Genomic DNA, 21,932 nt, shown 5'->3' on the forward strand with positions numbered 1-21,932 from the left:
AGATGGTGCGGCTGCTGGGGCGGGGGTGGGGCTGGGGTGGGGTGGGCAGCCAGAGGGAGGATGACTCGATCCCTGATGAATGGCTTCAGGGAGTTCAGCTGTTGTGCAGCTCTGCTGAGGAATCCCTGCCTGTCCCAGGAATCAGTGTTTCACTTCTCTTGTTTGTTTGTGTGCGTTTTGATAAACCTCTGTGCCTCTGCACCCTGCCTGAGGGCCTGAGGGCCCCACCCAGCATGGGCCGTCTGGTGTCACTCAGTTGCACAGTGTTTCCTTGTGCTTCCAAAGAGACCCAGATGGACAGTGTGTAGAGCACCGCCAGATCTAGGACCCGGATGTCCTGGAACCACGCTCAGTCCCTGTGTCTTCAGAGAGACACACGGCCTGAACCCCTTATGTAGGTGTTTGTCCAGAGCTGGTGTGAACCTAAGAAGTCTTTTCTGAGCCTCTTAATAAGTTTTCTCAATTCCTTTCGTCTGAAGCAAGAGACCTTATTAGGCCAGGGACAAATGGAGGCTGAGGCTGAAAAGTTTGAGAAGTGTATGTGTGGGAGTTCAGAGGTCACAGGAGGACCTCACACACCCTGCTTCCTGGGGGGCCTGGTGGGGGACAACCACAGAGAGGCCCTCCCATCACACCCAGGTCAGCAGTGCCCTGCCTCTGTGAGTCAGGGCCTGACACAACCAGATGACCTCATAAAATCAAGCCTGGTCTGTGGCAGCTCAATAGATTTTTAGGTGTTTTGTGGACTTGCTTTTCATTCCTATTCTTAAACTCTCTTTCTCACCATCTCAAATATGTCATTTAGGAAGTTGACTATGGTTGTGATTTAATCGTTGTTCAAGCCCTCTTTCACCCTTTCTTCTTGAACAGTTATTTTTCCTGAGGGCAGGTTCCTAAGAAGAAACAGAAGTGTCAAGATGCTCATCGCCTTGTCCCTGTAGGATCCAGACAGGCACAGGGAGGATGTAGGGATAGGTTGTCTAATGTTCCAAAAGGGAGGCTTCTTCTGTTTTGGGATTAAAACAAACAGGAAGATAACCACAGAACGCGCACCTTGCTGGTTGAAGCTTGCGCACCTTATCTGTGTTCTCATGGCAGGTGAAGGACGAGCACATGGCACTCAGAGCTGCTGGGATGCGCAGCTGGCTTGCCTCACTTATTGCCTTCACTCTGTGCATCTGAAAAATGGGGGTGATGATCTCCCTGACTTCTTGTGGGGACCAAAAAGTTATAGATATAAAACTGCTTGGGGAAGATAGAAATACCTACAATTATGAGTTCTCTTTTCTGTGATATTGCAGTGCTCAGAGTGGGCACTCATTAGATATCTAGATGGATTAAATAATTCACTGGTCTTCAAGAAACATAGATTATCGATTCATACACAGACACCTTGAGTTCTATTGTCTTAGGGTCTTAGACCTGCCTACTCCCTCTAATCAAATGGTATCCATTGAAACCCAATTAACTGAATAGACTCTATTACCCAGGACTAGAAAGCTTTTAGAATATTTTTCTTAAAGAAGACATACAAGGAAGAGGTCAAAGTTTTGGGGACAGTACTAAATAATACAAAGTTCTTATCTCAGAACTAACTTGTACTGGGATTCCATCTCCTATTCTCACCACCTGCTTTTGGAAATATTTCAGCTATAGTTCATGGGCTCTGTAACCTGTCATCATCCCTAATATTAACAGTCTGTTCTGAATGTGGCCTCTTGGACCTCAGGTAGCACACACAACATTGGTGATGGGGACCTCCGACCTCTGTGGCACAGTTACTGCTCTTGATCCCTCAAAGCCCTAACGTTTAGAGATGAGCTCTTTATAGCTTCCATTCAAATCACAAAGAATGAAAGAAACTCCTGGGCTTTCAGAACCCCAACTATTTTTTGGAGCCCTCTTTGGTTTACTTAGCCTTCTCCCGAACAGGGCTATATAAATCTTTTTTCTTTTTTGTGACAGAGACAGAGAGAGAGAGAGAGAGGGACAGATAGGGACAGACAGATAGGAATGGAGAGAGATGAGAAGCATCAGTTCTTCATTGCGGCACCTTAGTTGTTCATTGCTTTCTCATATGTGCCTTGACTGGGGGGTTACAGCAGACTGAGTGACCCCTTGCTCAAGTCAGTGACCTTGGGCTCAAGCTGATGAGCTGTACTCAAACCAGATGAGCCCGCACTCAAGCCAGCTACCTCCGGGTTTCAAACCTGGGTCCTCTGCATCCCCATCCAGTGCTTTATCCACTGTGCCACCACCTGGTCAGGCACAGGGCTACATAGTTCTGATGGGTCTTAGTACATGTAATAATATTATTATCATTCTGTAGATGAGGATACAGGGTTCAGAGACTCAGTAACTGACCCAAGGAACTCACTCGAGGTCATTCAGCTCTGCCTAAAATTTTGACCTGTCTCACACAGCACCAACAGCCCTGAAGAACATTTTTAGAGGTTCTATGAAATTGGGTCCTTCCTTCCTGCTTCCTCTGAGTCACTCATTGGTCATTGCCAGTGACCCCCAGGGTTCCTGGTAACCAGACTCTCTCACATTCACACCACAAAACTGTGGGCTCCTGCTTGCTACCCCTGAAAACACTAGCCACCCAGATGTGCAGAGTTCCAGACCTATATCACACCCCACCCCTAAAGCTCGAATGTCTTCCTCAGTCCAAGTGAGGGCCACCTCACACCTTCTAACCCAACTGTTATCCCACCTACCGTGATTGCAGAAGGACCCACTCTTTTTTTTTTTTTTTTTTCATTTTTTTTTTTTTTTTTTCATTTTTCTGAAGCTGGAAACAGGGAGAGACAGTCAGACAGACTCCCGCATGCGCCCGACCGGGATCCACCCGGCACGCCCACCAGGGGCGGTGCTCTGCCCCCCAGGGGGCGATGCTCTGCCCATCCTGGGCGTCGCCATATTGCGACCAGAGCCACTCTAGCGCCTGAGGCAGAGGCCACAGAGCCATGCCCAGCGCCCGGGCCATCTTTGCTCCAATGGAGCCTTGGCTGCGGGAGGGGAAGAGAGAGACAGAGAGGAAAGCGCGGCGGAGGGGTGGAGAAGCAAATGGGCGCTTCTCCTATGTGCCCTGGCCGGGAATCGAACCCGGGTCCTCCGCACGCTAGGCCGACGCTCTACCGCTGAGCCAACTGGCCAGGGCAGGACCCACTCTTATACCTGCATGACAAGGGCACCTTCCTCCATGTGGTTACAAGCGTCTCCCAACTAAACAGAAGAGACACAAGAGAAAATGTTATGGGTTTTTTTTTGTCATATTAGGAAAAAATATATTTTTTGGTGTGCTGCGGGAATTTTAGTAATTAGTTTTTGTGTGCTGTGAGATGAGAAAGGTGAAAATCATTGCTCTATAGGATCCAACTCTATGCGGCAAACTGCTACGTTGAAAATGGTGCCGTTTCCAGTTCGGCTAGTGACCTTTCCCCTGCATATACATTGTCCCCTGATTGGTCTCCCACCTGAAGCTCTGTGCAAAGTGTGGGCCAACCAGACAGTCATCTCCACCCCTGAGTTGTATCTTGTTAGCTAGACAAGGCACTCAGGTGTTGGAAAGTAAACGTGATTCTGGGGTTAAGTCAAGCAGCACACACTCGCTGGAACTTTGGTCTGCTCAGGGCTGAGAACGGATGCAAAAACGTGAACAAAAGCTCCTCTCCTCGCAGATCGTGGGAGGCTTGGGATGGAGGCATGGGAACTGTGCTGATAAAGCCGTGGGAAGAGGAGACAGTGAGAGGGGCTGAGGCTGGGGGCCTCAGCGTGGGGTCAGAGCATGCAGGTGTCTGTGGGTTTGTGTGTAGGTGGTATGTGAGGTCCACCTTGGAGTGAATGTGGCATTGACAAGAAAAGATGGGGAGGAGAGTGCACAGAGCCTTCCAGAGAGATTCCTGTGGGGGGGGGGCAGTGAGGGACTGACAGAGGGGAGCAGTCCCTTTTGGAGAGTAGGGAGGGGATGAAGGAGGGGAGCAAAGATGCCCACATGGCCCCATTTTACCTCCTTTATACTTTTCCTAAGAAGAGTAAGATCTACATACTTAAGAAGTTACTCCTCCCAAGGGTGTCTGTCCGTATGGCGGATTTTAAGGCAGGACAGAGCTTTCTGATATGATTGCTGGAGGCTCTGCCTGCTTGCTTCTGATGCTAAGTTAATTAGTTCACTAGATGACTGGGGAAAATCAGTTCACCCACTGGGATTCTGGCTGCCAGGGCTCTGCAAGACATGTCTTAACCAACTGGGCACACAGGGTTACAGAGGCCCTCGGAGAACGGCAGGCTGGGCTCTGATGCAAGCACCATTTTGTCCGACAGGGGCTGTTGGGATGCAGGCACGTCGACTTCTCCTTGCTGAGTGACACCATACTCTTCTTTTTCCTTTCCATTTCAAGGGACTTCCTGAAAGCCGGGGACAAGGAGAACATTTTCAATGCAGACCATTTCCCTCTCTGGTACCGAAGAGCCGCCGAGCAGATTCCAGGGAGCTTCGTCTACTCCATCCCCTTCAGCACAGGTGGGTGTCCTCGCCGGCGGCAGGGCTCTGTCTGTCAGGCCCTGTGGCTGGACGTTGCCTGCAGAGTGCGGGGCATCTGCCTGAGGGCTGAGGGGGAGCCACAGTCAGCCTCGGGCAGCAATGCTGAGTGTCAGCCCAGCACTGACCAGTGACTTGTCCTATAACTGCAACAACCCCAAATAAAATGAAGCTCTTTTTTCCTTAACCAAATTTTTCAAAGAGCATTTTAAAAGCAGGACTGTTATTTTGTACCATGTGGAATTTCAATACAAACTTGTCAGTATATGTATTTTTTTAATGTTATCATGGCCCTACTTAGAGAAAGTTCAGGCAGGCATAACATCCTTGCCAAAACCTTCCACAAGTCACATCATTTTGGAGGCCCACAATTCCCCAGCAGAACTGGACTGATTTAAATCCTTCTCCAAAGAGGACATGCAGATGGCCAATAGACATAAGAAAAAGAGCTCAATGTCATTAATCATTAGAGAAATGCAAATTAGAACCACCATGAGATATCACCTCATGCCTGTCAGAATGGCTATTATCAATAAATCAACAAATAACAAGTGCTGGCGAGGATGTGCAGAAAAGGGAACCCTAGTGCACTGTTGGTGGGGATGCAGACTGGTGCAGCCGCTGCAAAAAGCAGTATGTAATTTTCTCAAAAAATTTAAAATGGAACTGGCTTTTGACATAATGATCCCATTTCTGAGTGCTGTATATATGCTAAGAATCCTGAAACACTGATTCAAAAGAATATATGCACCCCTATGTTCGTTGCAGCATTATTTACAATAGCCAAGATCTGGAGACAGCCCCAGTGCCCATCAGTGAAGTGGATAAAAAAGCTGTGGTACATTTATACAGTGGAATACTACTCAGCCATAAAAAAGAAGTAAAAAGAGAAATTTTACCTTTTGTGACAGCATGGGTGGACCTGGAGATCATTATGCTAAGTGAAATAAGCCAGCCAGACAAAGACAAGTACCATATGATTTAATTTATATGTGGACTCTAATGAACAAAATAACATGATGAAAAAAAAAAACAGAAATAGAGACATGGACACTTGGGGCAGACAGACAGCTGTCAGAGGGGTGGGAGATTGGGGAACTGGATGAAAGAAAGTGAAGGGATTAAGCAAAAACTCATGTATGTGTATAACACACAGACACAGACAACAGGGTGGTGACAGCCAGAGGGAAAGGGGGCAGGGGGAGGTGGAGGTGGACTAAGGGGGTTGAGAAACGGGGACGGAAAGAGACCTTGCTTTGGAAGACGGGCACATGATTCAGGGTGCAGATGATCTTTTATTGAGTTGTACACTTGAAAACTGTAGTTTTGTGAACCAGTGTCACCCCAAGATATTAAATTTAAAAAAATTAAGATGTAGGAATAAGGATTAAGATTTGTCCAGCCTTGTGCTCTCCTGACAGATGGCTGCAGTGACCAACGAAGGGATGGCATGTAGCCAATGATTTTCCCAGTCCTGAGATTGTATGATATTATAAAATAAAGTCACTCCTGCCCCTTCAAAAAAGAACTGCACACTGTCTTATTTCAACCAGTTTTAAAAGCAAGCCAAACTAGAAATGCTTTCCAACTGTCCTTGGCTTTTTCTTGTCTCATGTGTCCAGTATTGGTGGTGCTCATTCTGTATGAGGCTCTGTGCATCGTAGACACGTCAGAAATGAGTAAGACCCAGCTCCGTGACCTTGGATTGCTTTGGACAGTTAAGTCAGTGCTTATGTTTTCCATCAGGGCCCTTTGTATTAACCTCATACAAGCATACCTAAGTCAACCCTAGTGTAGGCTCTCTGATGCTTAGTGTCAAAGCCTCTTTCTTGTCGTGAATGAAAACACCTTCAGAAAAAGTTCTTTTGAAATCTGCAGTAAGACATGTTGACAAGAGTTGTCTAATAATTAGTTGAATGGACTCACTAAAAAAGGTCCCTCATTAAAAAAGATATTTCAGAAAAGGCAAAATGTTATTGTAGAAAATTCCCTTTTTCAGTGGGATTTTCAACAAGAATATTAATTAGGTTTCATCTGAACTAAGATTCTTAGAGCCAGTGCTCCTTTGCCAATAGGCTGTGTGCACCCACGCTGATATGCATGTGTGTTCTCAAGCATAAATTTCCAGATGACCAGGGATCTTTCTTTTTGTTATCAGTGTCATACTTTATTGCTGAAAATATCAACCATGGACCTTCTCATTCTACTGCAAACCTACAATAATGTCGTTTTTTTTTATCATTGTAATCTCATGATACCTTTTTTTTCCCCCTTGTCCTCTAAAGAAAAAAAAATAGAACTTAGCTTAATAGATCTGGACTGGAATCACTAAGTCATTCTCTGTGACAGAGTAGCTTTTGCCAGAAACTGGACAGAGAGGAGCTGTGACGGAGCATCCTCCAAAGTGCTGTGTGTGCACACGCGTGCGTGTGCGATAGCGTCTTGTTTCAGTGTGCTTTGTTATTTTTCACCATTTTTCCTACAAAGAATTATGTCTGGGGAAAAGAATTCTGATTAATTAAGGCTGTTGTCTAATTGGCTTTGGCAAGTGGAATTTTCATTTAACATTCAATGAGATCATATAATGAAAAGGAATTTACCTTTTTCATGGTAAAGCTATGGATGACATAATATCTTAGGAGATTCCATGGCCCCTTTAGATTCAGGGGAAAATGTTAAAAATCACTGTGCTCTAGTGGAGCTCTCTCTCTTTCTCTCTCTCTCTCTCTTTTGACTGTGTGCTGGATACCTGTACACAATGGAAAAGAAGCTGGTTTTCATTACTGCTTAGACTTGGGCCAGGAGAAATTCTTAATTGTTTTGGTCATAAGGGTATTCAAATTCAGGCCTGCTTTCTCCCTGCTTCTCAATTCAATTGATTCCATTTAACTCACATTCACTGAACATCTTTTATGAGGCGGAAACTGGCTAGGAATTTGTGTTCAGCATCTTTTAATTCATGGGTATTGGAACCATTGTTAGCAATTGAAAATCTCTTAATAATCATGCCTTATTGTTACCACATTAAGAAGAGTTTGTAGTAAGGATACATTCCAGCTCCATTCCCACTTAGAATGGGTTTTGAAGAAAAAAAAACTGGACTTAACATTAGAATTGTATAAATCAGTCAAGTTTCACCAACAAATCTGACCGAAAGTTCTCAACTCCTTGTAAAATAATTTCAAAACTTTTTCTCATGCAGTTCTCCATGGCTATATTTAGAAAGGCAGTATAAATATGATTACTGACACAAGTAAACACTGCAATTAGTAACCACAAATTAGAGAAAAATGTGCTCCCTCCATGGTGGTCAATAACTTTGATGGGAGCGGCTGCATGTTCCCCAGTGTCGGCGGTCATGACTTGGTGCACTGACTCCTTCCGTGGGGACGACTGGCTCCCCAGCCGTGTGGAGGGAGCAGGCAGCTCCGGGTGTGGCAAGCGGGCGCCAGCACCATCTGCAGCATTGGTGGCTTGGTGCACTGACTCCTTCCGTGGGGACGACTGGCCCCCCGCAGTGTGGAGGGAGCCGGCCCCTCTGGGTGTGGCAAGCGGGCGCCAGCACCATCTGCAGCATTGGTGGCTTGGTGCACTGACTCCTTCTGTGGGGACGACCAGCTCCCCAGCAGTGTGGAGGGAGCAGGCAGCTCCGGGTGTGGCAAGCGGGCGCCAGCACCATCTGCAGCATTGGTGGCTTGGTGCACTGACTCCTTCCGTGGGGACGACTGGCCCCCCGCAGTGTGGAGGGAGCAGGCCCCTCTGGGTGTGGCAAGCGGGCGCCAGCACCATCTGCAGCATTGGTGACTGTGAGCCAATAGATTACTCCCTTAGCGTGTGCACTCTAACTATCTCCCTTTGGGGTTTTCTTCTCACAGGGACAGTCAACAAAAGCAATGTGGTGACAGCGAGTACCTCCATCCAGCTCCTGGATGAACGGAAGTCGCCTGTGGTGGCAGGTAAACCGTGGATTTCAATCGATGTATATAAAACGAGCAAGGCATCCATGTATCTTGCCAGTCAGTTACTTCTGTGTACCAGAAACTGGTTTTCAAAGGAAAAAAATTTTAAATTTTTCCCTTTTCAGTTTGGTGTCATCTCCTCTGATCCAAGGCTCAACAGCTGGTTGTATTTGATGTGAAAACAGAAATCTTTCCCGGAACGGTTATCCTTAAACTCCGAGCCAGCAAGAAATTGCTGGGCTGTGCAGAGGTGACGTTCCGGGCCGTCAGGAGCATGCTCATGTGAAGGGACCGCCAGCCCTCGCACTCCCCGTTGTTAGGATCACAGGGGGCACACAGGAGATTGTGGGTTTGTTTTAGGCGAACACAAGCTGACATGTGCCCTTCTCCAGTGAGCCTAAGATTTTCATCACCCTAATTCCCCTGAGGAATTAAAGTTAAATATATCTGCAGGTGCCGAATTTGAGAAAGCCAAAACATTTTAGGATTGAGAGTCTTGAATTGGAAAAAAAAAAAAAAAAAGACCTGTTTCTGGCTTTTCCCATCTCTCTCCCTCTCAGTGTCAGTAAACGTCTGTGGCTAACTGGGGCTTTCCCTGGCGGTGTTTGGCCTGAAGGGCCAGAAACTGCCACAAGCCCTTCTCAGAGGACAGCTGTTGAGAAAAAGGGAGCTTAAAAGCACGTCTGGAACTTCCTCTCTTTCTGATAAATAATTGTGGAATCCATCAGTTATTCGTTGGATGAGACCTTCCAAGCACCATCCTGACATTAGCTAGATTTACCGAAGGGAGTCATTTCATTGTAGAGTAGTGCCCCCCAACATGGGGTGCTGGAGGGTGACTTTGAACATCAACTTCTGCGTTGTCTCACGTGTTTGTGGGAAGGAGTGTACTAGAGCAGACCTGTTTGAAGTGGTCGTTCTTTGGCTGGGAATCACTGGGTTTTCTTGACCACTTTATCTCTGCCATAGCCTATACATCATAATTATAATATTCACAGATATTGAAAGATTTGGGGACAGTTGCCCTGGTTATTTAAGGGTCAGTTGATATGGCTAGGAAGACAGCCTTATGTGTCTGACCTGTAGCTCATCTTGAACTAGGCAGACCTGTAACTAATCAGCCAGGAGATAAGGACTCTGAGGAGTCACGGCTGCTGTCTTAAACTTTTGTCACTTGGGGTCTCATGTTCCTTGAGGCCCTCTGCACAGGATCGTTATTTTGACTCAACAGAATTTACTTGTGCGTAAAGGCAGTCAGGCATGTGTACCCCCGGGCTGACCCCGAAGCTCGCTCTGCGGGCACGTTGTCTCCCTGCGGCCGGGCCCCGTGCAGCTCTGACCACAGCTGCCTGCCTGCTGTTTAAAATTTCTCTTTAAAACCTTTTCCTTGGGTTTCTCGTCCAGTCATCATGAAGGACGTTCTGTGTTGACCCTGAGATACTGTGCCCATCCAAGCCACCTTTGGCCACATTCATACACGATGCCCAAATGTTTTTAAATATCTTGTATTTTGTAAATGGCGATTTGGCTGAGTAAAGGTGAAACATGGACACAACCCGGGTATTGAACATTCAGTCTGGAGAAGGACATGAGTTTTCCAAAGGGGTTGCTGCCTACTGTTGAGTCAGACAGCTGGCCAGAGACCACAGCAGGTTTGGCCCACCTTGCCTGGATAGCAGAGACAGCCTCTTGTTTATTGCCATTCAGTTACTGTCAGCCAGTCCTCCTTTCCAAAAGATAATTACAGAGCAAGATAAAGAAGCAAGGTTATCTGAGGAACTCTATTTAGTTCTTACTTTTAAAACTGGTGATTATTAACCTTTCTTTTTATAGTGGATTGGGTAGGCAAAAGACAAAACAGATTTGCTCAGTTTGATCTTGATGGCTGCCACGGACACAGCACCATGAAGGCAGTGACCTCAGGAGGACTTTTCTGTCTCCGAACACTGAGGGGCCTCTTCAGCACCTCCCCCAGTGTCACTGACTCTGACTCACAGTCACCTCACTGTGCAACTGGGCTCCGTAACTTTCTTCTATGTATTTTCCTCAAATTAAGTAGACATTGTTTACCACTCTAAAATAAAAAGGGTCATTTTAATTGGGGAAGAAGCCTTGTTTTGGCAGGTGTACACGGAATATGTAAGCAGGCTTGTCCCCCCACCAGGGTGCCTCCAACAGCAGATGGGATATAGCCAACTGGCAGTAATTTGGGGTTTCAGTGAAATCCTTGTGTTAAATTGAAATTTATCTGAAAAGAAAGGTATACAATTTTGCAAATAATTATCAAGGACTATTTTGAAAGGCCTGGGCACTCCCAGGCCCGATCTGGTATTCTCATGTCCGTTGGCTACATGTGTCTGTTTGGAGTAGAAAGAGTTTCTTGTTTTGTTTTAGTCTTTTTTTTTTCTTGTTTTCATTTTTAAACAAAAACATTTAGATACTCATCTGTCAATGACATCTTTGAAGAAAGGGCAGTCAAACTGAGCAGGATTCCATTTATATGTCAGCCCCGGGTGCCTAAATGGGCCCCATCCATCTTCATGGCCTATGACATGGCTTACAGGCCTTCTCTTGAGGAACTTGCCAACGCTCCAGCTGCCACTAGTCTGCTGAATTTTTTTAATTGCTTTCCCACTGCAAACGGAGATGTGGTAGGACTTTCTCCTTGACCTACCAAGTCCTTCCAACCCTAGAACCATGTGTGGGTCAGGCCCCTAATCTATTATTCTATTGTGATTGGACTATAAGGTCCACATGGATTTGTCACTCACTCTATAACTTGATAAATGTGTGGTCTTGGGTTTCTGAAGGTCAGTCTAAAATAAGATTGAGATCATTACCTCTTTCACCTTACTGTGGGTTGACTTGGGGAGAAAATGAGAAACTAAACAAGAAAGTACCTGAATATAAAAATGTCTAAAAATATAAGGATCTGGGGTAACCCATTTTTATCTTCACGTTGGCAGAATGTCTATTGATTCACTCATTTATTCAATAAATATTTTCTGACCTCTTGCTTTTGTGTGTGCGTGTGTGTGTGTGTGTGTATGTGTGTGTGTGACAGAGACAGAAAGAGAGACAGAGAGAGAGAAAGAGAGAGAGAGAGGTAGGGACAGACAGGCAGGAAGGGAGAGAGATGAGAAGCATCAATTCTTTGTTGCAGCATTTTAGTTGTTCATTGATAGCTTCCACATATGTGCCGTGACGGGTGGTGGTAGGGGACTATAGCAGAGCATGTGACCTCTTGCTCAAGCCAGCGATCTTGAACTCAAGCCAGTGACCTTGGGCTCAACTCAGCAACCTTTGGGCTCAAGCCAGCAACCCTGTGCTCAAGCTGGTGAGCCTGCACTCAAACTGGATGAGCCCACGCTCAAGCTGGCAACCTAGGGGTTTCAAACCTGGATCCCCTGTGTCCCAGTTCAAGTCTCTATCCACTGAACCCCACCACTTGGTTAGACTGAGCTCTTGCTTTAACTGGACACTCTAGATTTAAATGAATAACCAGGCCTTGTAAATAACACATTTTCTTGCCCCGGAGACTGCAAAATAAGTTATTTTTTAAGCCATGATACACAGGGCAAGTGAATTGAAAAGCTTCCCAGTTATCTAGAAGGTCTTTGGAGATCAAAGACTTTGTTCTTTTCATCTTAAGTAATTCACAGCTTCACCCAATGGGGTCTGAAGGAGAGTGGACCAGTCCTTGATAGGAACTCTACAAATAGGATTGAATGTGCAGAAACCTGTTCTGCCCTTCCTTAGGTATTATGACTTGAGCTCCATAAATTACCAAGATAATGGCATTAATTCTCCACTGTACTCTCAATGGAAAGACTGGGCCCTCGTGTCTAAAAGTCATGGCTTCTGCTTCCTCCAGTCTCAAATGGAATGACCTGGAAAAGAAAAGAAGTGCATAGTGGGGAGAACTGGGCCAAGCTGGACGGTGTAACTGTGCAGGGAGCTTCTTCCCCTTCTTGGAGTGTTTGTCTCCGGATGCCCCTATTCTCCTCCTAGACCTCCCCTCTGACAAATACAAAATACCCAATTCCAATTCTTACTAAGTTCAGGTTTCTGGGTTTTTAAAATAATAGATAATAAATTCCAAACTATTTACATTTGCTTTAAAATATAAATTTCAACATATCAAAATCTAAACTGTCTCCTAAAAAGCATTCCCATTTGATTTCTTAAATAAATTTTAAACTCTGCAAAGGTAAGGACTGTCCTGGTCATCTTGTTATTCACAGTGCTGAGTACAAGGGCGCACATGTGATAAATTGGTTGAAAACACTGACCGGAAAAATGACGCAAGGAAAATGGGAATCATTTTCACCTGCTCTATGTAGGTTTTTAAGCTTGTGAAATTACTCTCCAGGCAGGGAAGCATAGTGCAGCTGAAACACCAGTTCTCACCATCGTAATATGATACCGACCAAACATGGATATTTTAAGGAATAAAAAAACTGTTTAATGTCCCATCCTAATGGCAATTGTGTTAATTCAATAGTTACCTCTGCATTAGCAGAGGTCTTTTCTGAGGTCCAAGCATAAAACATGATGCTTAGAAAGGCTAATTTCTTCAGCAGCAGAAAGAGATTATAGACATTAGAGGCATTCGCTAGTTTTTAAAAAAAATTAAAAACAAATTTATTGAGGCATAATTTACATGCCAAAATTTTACCTGTTTTAAATGTAAAATTCAATGATTTTTAGTAAATTAGGCAGAAGTGGGGAGGGGTATGATCTGTTCCTTTGCAAGGAATACATCCCTCATTTGATCCAGTAATTCATTAATTGGGCAGAATTTGAAAAAGCAGGTTATATGATCTCATTTGCATAATTCTAAGCAGGTTGATAAACAGAAATGCTTGATGATAGGATAAAAGATTCTATTTTAACCAGCTAATTAAGAAAGAGATTGATTAACATCATTGACCATTAGCTTTTGTCATCTATGTGTTATTTAAACTAATTGTGCTATTTTACATGGGTCCGGCAGTAGAACTAAATGAATAATATTGGCAAAACATATAGGTAAGCATTCAGCTTGACACCATGTCTTTGGTGGGATTTTATATATTTGTTATATATGAGTTAATTAGTATATCAGAATCATGTATGCAGTCCACGTGGATAAACCTCTACTTTGTTAGATATGAGCAAAGAGAGTCCTTTGTCTTGAATACTTATTGTTTAAACCAGCGGTTCCCAACCTGGGGGCAGTTTTCCTTCCCAGTAGACATTTGACAATATCTAGAGACATTTTTGATTGTCAGAGCTGGTTAAGAAGGATGCTACTGGCATCTAGTGGGTAGAGGTCAGGAATGCTGCTAAACATTCTACCAGGCACAGGAGAGCCCCCACAACATTATCTTGTGCAAATTGTCATAGGTGAGTGCTTGAGAAATGTTGTTTCAACTGCCAGGCAGACTCCAATGCCTGCTGCTTCCATATTCATGCTTTCCTTGATAGGCTTATTTACAGAAAGATCTTGTTTCATTTCTTCACTGTTTAGTTAAATCAGTCAATAAATACACATCTAGCCCCTACTGTGTCTCTAGTGCTGGGAACACAGCTATGAGCAAGCACCCCACAGATTATAGTGGCATGGGGAGACTGTTGGTTATACAATAAGAGGGCACTATTAGCATCCCATCCCCAGAGACTAGGGTGACAGCTGCCCCCATGGAGAAGTGTTACACCTAAATGCTGCAATACTCCCTGAGAACACTGAGCAAGACCAAGCGCTGCTGATGAAAAGCTTCCATTTGTGTGGGAGATATAGACAAATATTGCATGAATGGAGGAGGGGACAGAAGGGGGATTTCCAGAAATGGTAAATACCCTACAGAAAATAGATTGGGATAAAGAGATGGAGTGTGGGCAGCAGTGACAACAGAGTGCACGCTCATATTGCTACATACCTGTATATGGTGTGTGGTGGAGACGATACATCTCTAGACGACAGGAAGGTGCCCTAAAGAGGTGACATGAACTGAGTCCTGAATGATGAGATGCAGCCCTTATGCAAAGTTCTGTGGGAGGAGCATTCCTGGGGAAGGGAGCAGACTTCCCCAAGGATCTTGAACAAGATCCCTCATACATGTTGTGTCTGTGTTCCAGGTAGGGACTCTGAGACACAAATGAGTCTCTAAGGTGTGGGGGTTTTAGCAGGCTTTAAAAGCAGGACTGATAGACAGGTTGGCAGATGACTGGGGTAGGTGGGGAGCCCAAGGCAAATCTTTGCTCTAAACGTCAGCCATGAGATGAGGCTTTTTATGTGTTCGGCATTTGCTTTTGTTTTTTAAGCTGACAGATGGGTGTGATACAGGGGCAAAAGGTCTGAGCCAGTAGGACTGACAATAGCAGTCCTTATAGATGTGGATGAGTGATGCAGCTGCCAAAACGCTATATTGCAGTGTGCAGCAGAATCTGAGGCAGGCTGGCCAGGTAGATCAGCTGCTCTGCGGTCCACAGTAGCCAGTGGCAGGGGCACAGAGTGGATCACTGCTCTAGGAATAGAAATAGCCAGAGTTTTGAGAAACTGGATCCTCTGCACTGACTCTTCAGAACACTCACTCCCAAGAGTCACTGTCCTGTTGTAAATCCGACTCAAAGCCCCAACACATCCTCCCCCAACAATCAGCAGCCAAATTTTAGGGTAAAAGGTCCTTATACCTGGCTTGTATGCTGTACATGGGCAAGTTGAGACCCCTTTTTTATGTCAAGCTGACATTTGAACATTAAAGCCAACGTGAACCAAGGATTTAGAGGTGAGCACAGGGCCATTGACCCCTTTTGTTCTGGGCCTGGGTTTTCAAGTTTGTAAAGTGAGATTGATTGGTGTTTTGTTTGGATTTCTAACAGCCTAGTTTTAAAGATTGATATTTGTTTCATTATTAATCAATAATGGAGTATTTCTTACACTTAGATTCAGCCTGGCTTTAGGGGGCTGCTCTAGTTCCTGTTGAGAGATATAAATGACTAATATATATATATATATATATAGTTTTTATACATATAAAAATATTTGGTAAATGCTCATAATTGCGTGCTCAATAATGGTTATCTGCTAAATTATTTTTGGTGTTGTTATATTGTTAAGAATGACAGTTACATCCACCACCACTCACGAGCCAGTACTGATTGCTGTCTGCAGTTCTCTGGGAAGCATGCGTAGGGAATGGCATTAGAGAGCTTGACACATTTCATAGTAAAGCTTTGAAACTCACTCTTTTGTGTACATATGCCTTAAAACAGAGGTTGACAAACTAAAGTTTATGAGATCAAATCTAAGCTGCCACCTATTTTGCCTTGTTTTGTTTATTTATAGTTTTATTGAGGTATATTTCAGTTACTATAAGATTTACTTATTTAAAGTGTACAGTTCATTGGGTGTTAGTGTCTAACAAAGTTACACAGCCATGACCATGATCTAATTTTAGAACTATTTCAACATCCCCAAAAGAACCACCCATACTCAGACACTCTCACTCTTAATATCCCACTTCCCACCCCAGCCCCAGGGGGCCTTTATTCATTCAATTTTATGTATCAATGGATTTGCCTATACTGGATACTGCAGAAAAATGGAATCACATATTGTGGCCTTCTGTGATCTGCTTCGTTCACTTAGCTTAATGTTTTCAGTAAGCCATTCATGTTGTAGCATGTGTCAGTACTTTTTGTTTTTAAATTGCCAAATGATATTCTATTGAATGTATATACTGAATTTTGCTTGTCCATTTATCAGTTGATGGATGTCAGGATTGTTCCCATTTTTTAATTCTTATTAATTATGTTGATATGAACATCCCTGTACAAGTTTTTCAGTGGATATGTGTTTCCTTTTCTTTTCTTTCTTTCTTTTTTTTTTTTTTTTTTGTGACAGAGATAGACTGGGACAGACAGGAAGGGAGAGATGAGAAGCATCAATTATTCGTTGTGGCACCTTTGTTGTTCATTGATTGCTTTCTCATTTGTGCCTTGTCTGGGTGCTACAGCAGAGCGAGTGACCCCTTGCTCAAGCCAACAACCTTGGGCTCAAGCTGGTGAGCCCACGCTCGAGCTAGATGAGCCTGTGCTCAAGCTGGCAACCTCAGGGTTTCAAACCTGAGTCCTCTGCATCCCAGTCTGAGACTCTGTTTACTGTGCCACTGCCTGGCCAGGCTCAGTGTATATATGTTTTCATTTGTCTTGGGTAAAGACCTAGGAATGAATTGTTGACTCACATGGTAATTCTACATTTCATATTTTGATGAACTGCCAAGCTGTTTTCCAAAGTGGTTGTACCACTTTACAATCCCACCAGCAATGTATGATAGGTCCAGTCTTTCCATCCTTTTGTGAACACTGGCTATTGTCTGTCTTTTTTATTTTAGCCATTCTTTGGGGTGTGACATTATTTGCACTCGCCTGATGACTAATTATGTCGAGCATCTTTTCATATGCTTTTTGGCCACTTGCATATCTTCATTGAATTCAGATCCTTTCCCTATGTTTAAATTACATTATTTGTCACTGTATTATTGAGATGTAAGAGTTTTTCATATAGTCTGGATACAAGTACTTTGTCAGGTATCTTTCAGATGTTTTAGTAAATGACACCTTATTGAAATAAAGTCATGCCTATATTGTCCATAGACATCTTCCCACTGGAATGGCAGAGCTGGGCAGTTGGCTAGAGACTGTGTGAACTACAAAGCCAAAAATATTTAGTACCTGGCTCTTTACAGAAAGAACATTTGCCAACCTCTGGTTTAGATGAAAATATATCATAGTCCATAAAAAAAGAAAAGAAAAACATAAACCACTGACTTGTTCACTGCTTTCAGAGGCTACCTAAGTAGATATTGAAGACAGAGCTTCATGTTTCAGACAATATCCATCAGTTATGCCTAATGTTTTTGTCTATGTAGTTACACAGAAACCTCAATTTATGATCCTAAGTTTTCTAAAATATATATGCTCTCATTGTCAATCAAGACAGTGATTTACTTAATCTTCACTCTAGTTTATAAACCTCTGAACAGTGTAATCAGCATCACAATGTTGGTGGAACATTGGAAATGCTCTCACATGCTTTGGTGGAAAAGAGTTGCTGGGATTTTTTTCCCCCTTTAACATGGCTTATAAGAGATTTTGTGATTTATTTGGCCACCTTTATCCAGGCAAATCTCCTAGTGACCTTGTTGAGATTTTGATCTCGGTTGAGATTAGAATATATGTGACTCATGCTGAGTGAAAGGCCAGCAAAGGATAAATGAGCTGCCGTGCACTTGCCCTGCCTGGGAAGAAGGGCGGGCAACAACAGTCTGCACAGGAGCACAGACGCTTCAACGCTCAGTCCGTAGACGTCCTTGCTCATGGAAAATGCTCTGGCCAGTCTCTGCTGGGAAAGGGACAGTGCTGGTCAAAGGCTTTTGATTCCCACGTTCTCCCAAAGTTTGAACTCACCAAGAACTCCTGGGTTCTATTCTGTGTGAGAAGATCTGCATGATCAGGATTAGTGTCTGAGTGTCGTTCCTACTTCAAGGCCAAATTATACGTGGCCAGGCTCAGGCAGATGGGAGTGCGCTATTGTCTTTGAAAATGAAAGGGAATTTCAGAGTGAAGATGTCATACATGACCATTTTATATGCTTTTGCTTTACCAGCCTTCTGCCACCTTCTTCCAGATTTTTTGGTGATATATTCAGGGTTTTTAAGCCAACATTATTTTATTAGGCAATTTTATTTGTGTTATGTGTTTCTTACCCTTTTATGATCTATGCTTATCCCACCTCCTGTCTCCCATTCTCTCTGGAACCCACTCCATTCAGGTTTTATCCAAAGAGAAACATTTCTCATCAAAGGTACTAATAACTTCCCCATAACCAGATCCAACATTGAACTTCAGACGTTCATTTCTCTTGCTCTGTCAGCAGCTCTTGACATGTTGATCCCATTCTCCTTGAAGTAGTGCCTACCTGGCTCTTACCTCTTCTTCGTTTCCTTGGCTGATTCCACTCATCTCCCTCGTTGTAAATGCTTCAGAGCCCCACGAGTCTTTATCTGTGCCTTCTCTCTCCTCTCAAGGCTTTAAATGCCACTCATGGCGTTTAAGTGACCAGTCAGACGTCTCTCACTTGCCCTTTCTTTAACTATTCAACAGCTTTACTCCTTCTACCACAGGCCTACCAAATGCAATACATTCCAAGCTGAAGTCCCAATTCCATTTATATCCTCACCTTCCACTCTTCCTCTACAGTCTTGTAAGCTAGGTAATTCTAGTTATCTAGTTATTCTCAAGTCCACAGAACTTGGAGTCATTTCTTAAAACAATTATTTGGGTAACACTGAATACATTCAAAAATAAACAGAAACAAACAAAAAAAATGAACTCCATGTATCTTCACCCAAGTCCAGGAGCTAAGGACCTCATGGCCATTGTGCCCTTCCACCCCCAATACACTTCTGCATCATCCATAGTAGTTTAAATCAGATCTTGGTCCTTAAATCATTCATCCATAAATATTTCAGTATACATCTTTAAAAGATAAGAACTTCTTTGTGTTTTAACATAACAATACCATTACCACATCTAAAAATAATAATTCCTAATTACCTATCACCTTGTCAGTGTTTAAATTCCTAGTTGTCTCAAAAACCTTTTTTTTTTTTTACTCTTTTTTGAGTCAGGATCTTGAAGTCATTCTTGACTCTTCCCTTTTGTTTCTACCCACAATCAATCCATAAATCCCATTGATCCTTTCTTCATATTATGTACAGAATCTGATCACTTCTCAGTACATCCAATGCTACCCTGCTGGGCTAGTTCACCCGTATGTCTCCCAGGATTGCCTTCCTCTACTTCTGGTCCCCTCAATCAGTTATTCATAGGAGCCACAGCAATTGTATTAAAAGATAAGTAATGGCACGTCACTCCTCTGTTCAAAACTCTATTGACTTCCCAATTCACCCAGAGTTAAAAGTCAAAATTCTCACAATGCTCCATGCATTAGTTACCTGTCGTTGCAGAGAGAACAAACTATTTCAATATTTTAGAAGCTTAAAACGACCAACATTCACTTTCTTCAAGTTTTTGTGAGTCAGAAATCTGGGTGAAGCATAGGGTCAAGGAAGCTGTGTCTTGTGGCTCATGGTCACTCACAAAGGCTGAAGTCAAGGTATCAGCCTGCAGTCCCCATGAAGCTGCAGTGAAAGTGTCATTGAGGGCTCTGGTCTCATCTGAAGTGTCAACAAGCAGAGGAAGGGCTTCCGCATTCGCTCATGAGATCATCAGCAAGATTCAGTTCCTTCCCAGACTGTTGGACTGAGGGTTTTAGTTCCTCACTGGTTGTTGGCCAGAGGCCTTACTTTGCTGTCACATGGATGTCTCCATAGGGTTGTTCACAATGTGTCAGTTGACTTCCATCAGAACAAACAAGAGTGAGCAAGATGGAAGCCAGAATAACATAATCTTGGAAGTAATATACTATCACTTTTGCCAGATTCTGCTTTTGTTAGGAGCATGTCACTAGGTTCAGCCTCCCCTAAGGAAAAGGGGATTACACAGCAAAACAGAACAATCTCATTTGAGAAAGATCTCAATAAGCCATAGAATATTAGAGCTGAAAATTAATTTTAAGATATCATAGCCCCCCCCCAAATATCACAGCCCAACTTTCATTTAAAAAAAAAAAATAGAACAGAGAAGTCTCTTACAGAAGATTGTAAGTCTCTTGCCCCAAATATCTGCTAGCAACTTACAGAACAGGAATTAGAACCATAATCTTTTGTTTTTCAGTTTTTCGACTTTCCACTTCTGACATCAATAGAACTTAATCTTTAAATGTGACGATGCCAAAGTTTTGAGACTAAATACTGGGTCAATAATAGATTCATATTCAATAGAAGTCTTTTAATTTTAATAACAAAATATTTGTTGATGAAATGGGCCACAAAAATATATTTATTAATAGAAGCATTTTCTCCTTCAGGTACACTACATGGTGTCTTAGTCAGGATAGAATTCGTTACATGCAGCAACAAAGATCCCTAAGATCTCAGCAACTTAACACAACAAAAGCTTATCTCTTGTTTTCCAAAAGTACACAGGTGAGTCTCATGAGTGGCTATCATATTACTACAAGTGTTAACTCAACATTCTAGGTGCCTTATTTTAGCAATTAAATGCTTCTACCCAGAGATGACACACATTACTTCACTCATATTTCTTTGGCAAAAGAAAAAAGGAGAGGTGATTAAACAAGAACATAAGTCACAGGAAGTGGGAATCATTGAATGTTATCTCTAATCTTAGCTCTTTCCACTTATCCTTTTTTCCACTCACAGCCACACAGCCTCTTTGTAGCTCTTTGGACGCACTAAGTTTGCTTCTACCTCAGGGCCTTTGCACCTGCTTGCCTTCTCCCTGGAACAGTTTTCCTCCAGATCTCTTCATCACTGGCTTCATCATTTCCCTCAGGTCTCTGCTCAAATATTTTCTTCATAAATAAAGTAGAAACCCTTTCTTTCCCACATTTCTAGGACCCTCTGTCCCTCCTACCTGCTTTTTCACCACCTGATATATTTTCAATTTTCTTGTGTTCTTCCTCTGCTAGAAATTAAGTTCCATGGGAAATATACTTTTTTATTTTTGTTCTCTGAAACTAAGAAATTCCCTGACATGAAGCATGTGCTTAGAAATTTGTTAAATTAGTGACTTTGCATTGTTTGGTAGCCATATTAGCAAAACCACTGAGACTTCACTCTGACTTTAACCGATTTTAGTGATTATCCTGGCATGCTAATGGCATGACTGCCACATTTTTTAAGTTTTTCTCACACTCTTCTTCCCCCTACCCTTTCCTCTTGATTTTTGTAATTCATTCCTTGATCCATTAAAATACATATGTCTTGATTTTTTTCTCCAAAAGCAACGTGTAGGTATCATGCTTCCTGAGCCCTTATAGATCTGAGAATCACAATCTCAGCTTGGTTCCTCGTGAAGGTTTGTTTTTACTTGTTTAGTTTCTAAATTTTAGAGTTTTTAATGTATTCTTTAAATTTAAAAATTTTACCAGAATCTATTTGTTTCCTTTATTTGTTTTTCTCTGATTTATACCAATGGAGACTTCCATGTGCCACACACTAACCTAGACTAACTTTTGATATTGTTTTCATTGGCCTTTCTTAGAATGAACTTTTCCTGATTTATGTAACTTGGGTTTTTCTTTAGTTCAGGAGAATCCCTTCAGATTTTATTTCCTTCCGTGTGACATGTTCTGTTTATCAAGAAAACCACTTATCCATTTATTGGTTCTTTACGATTGCCCCTTTGTTTCTAGGTACTGTTTTCATATTTTTTATTTTTTTTTTCTTCTGTATTTTGGGAGTGAGTATTCCATAGTGTATATTCAGTTTCACTGATTCAATATGTTATGGTGTTTC

General features: G+C 43.0%; 1 protein-coding gene across 2 annotated transcripts in view; it reads left to right on the forward strand.

Moving 5' to 3' along the window:
- The window catches only part of CACNA2D3 (calcium voltage-gated channel auxiliary subunit alpha2delta 3), a 1,028,076-nt gene that overhangs the window by 840,572 nt on the left and 165,572 nt on the right, over positions 1-21,932 (forward strand). For both annotated transcript variants that reach the window (XM_066350330.1, XM_066350329.1), the window contains 2 exons: positions 4,404-4,525; positions 8,419-8,499. In XM_066350330.1, coding sequence (XP_066206427.1) covers positions 4,404-4,525; positions 8,419-8,499 — 203 coding nt within the window. The remainder of the gene's footprint in view (positions 1-4,403; positions 4,526-8,418; positions 8,500-21,932) is intronic.

This window comes from Saccopteryx leptura, chromosome 10, assembly GCF_036850995.1.
Source record: "Saccopteryx leptura isolate mSacLep1 chromosome 10, mSacLep1_pri_phased_curated, whole genome shotgun sequence".
NCBI lineage: Eukaryota > Metazoa > Chordata > Mammalia > Chiroptera > Emballonuridae > Saccopteryx > Saccopteryx leptura.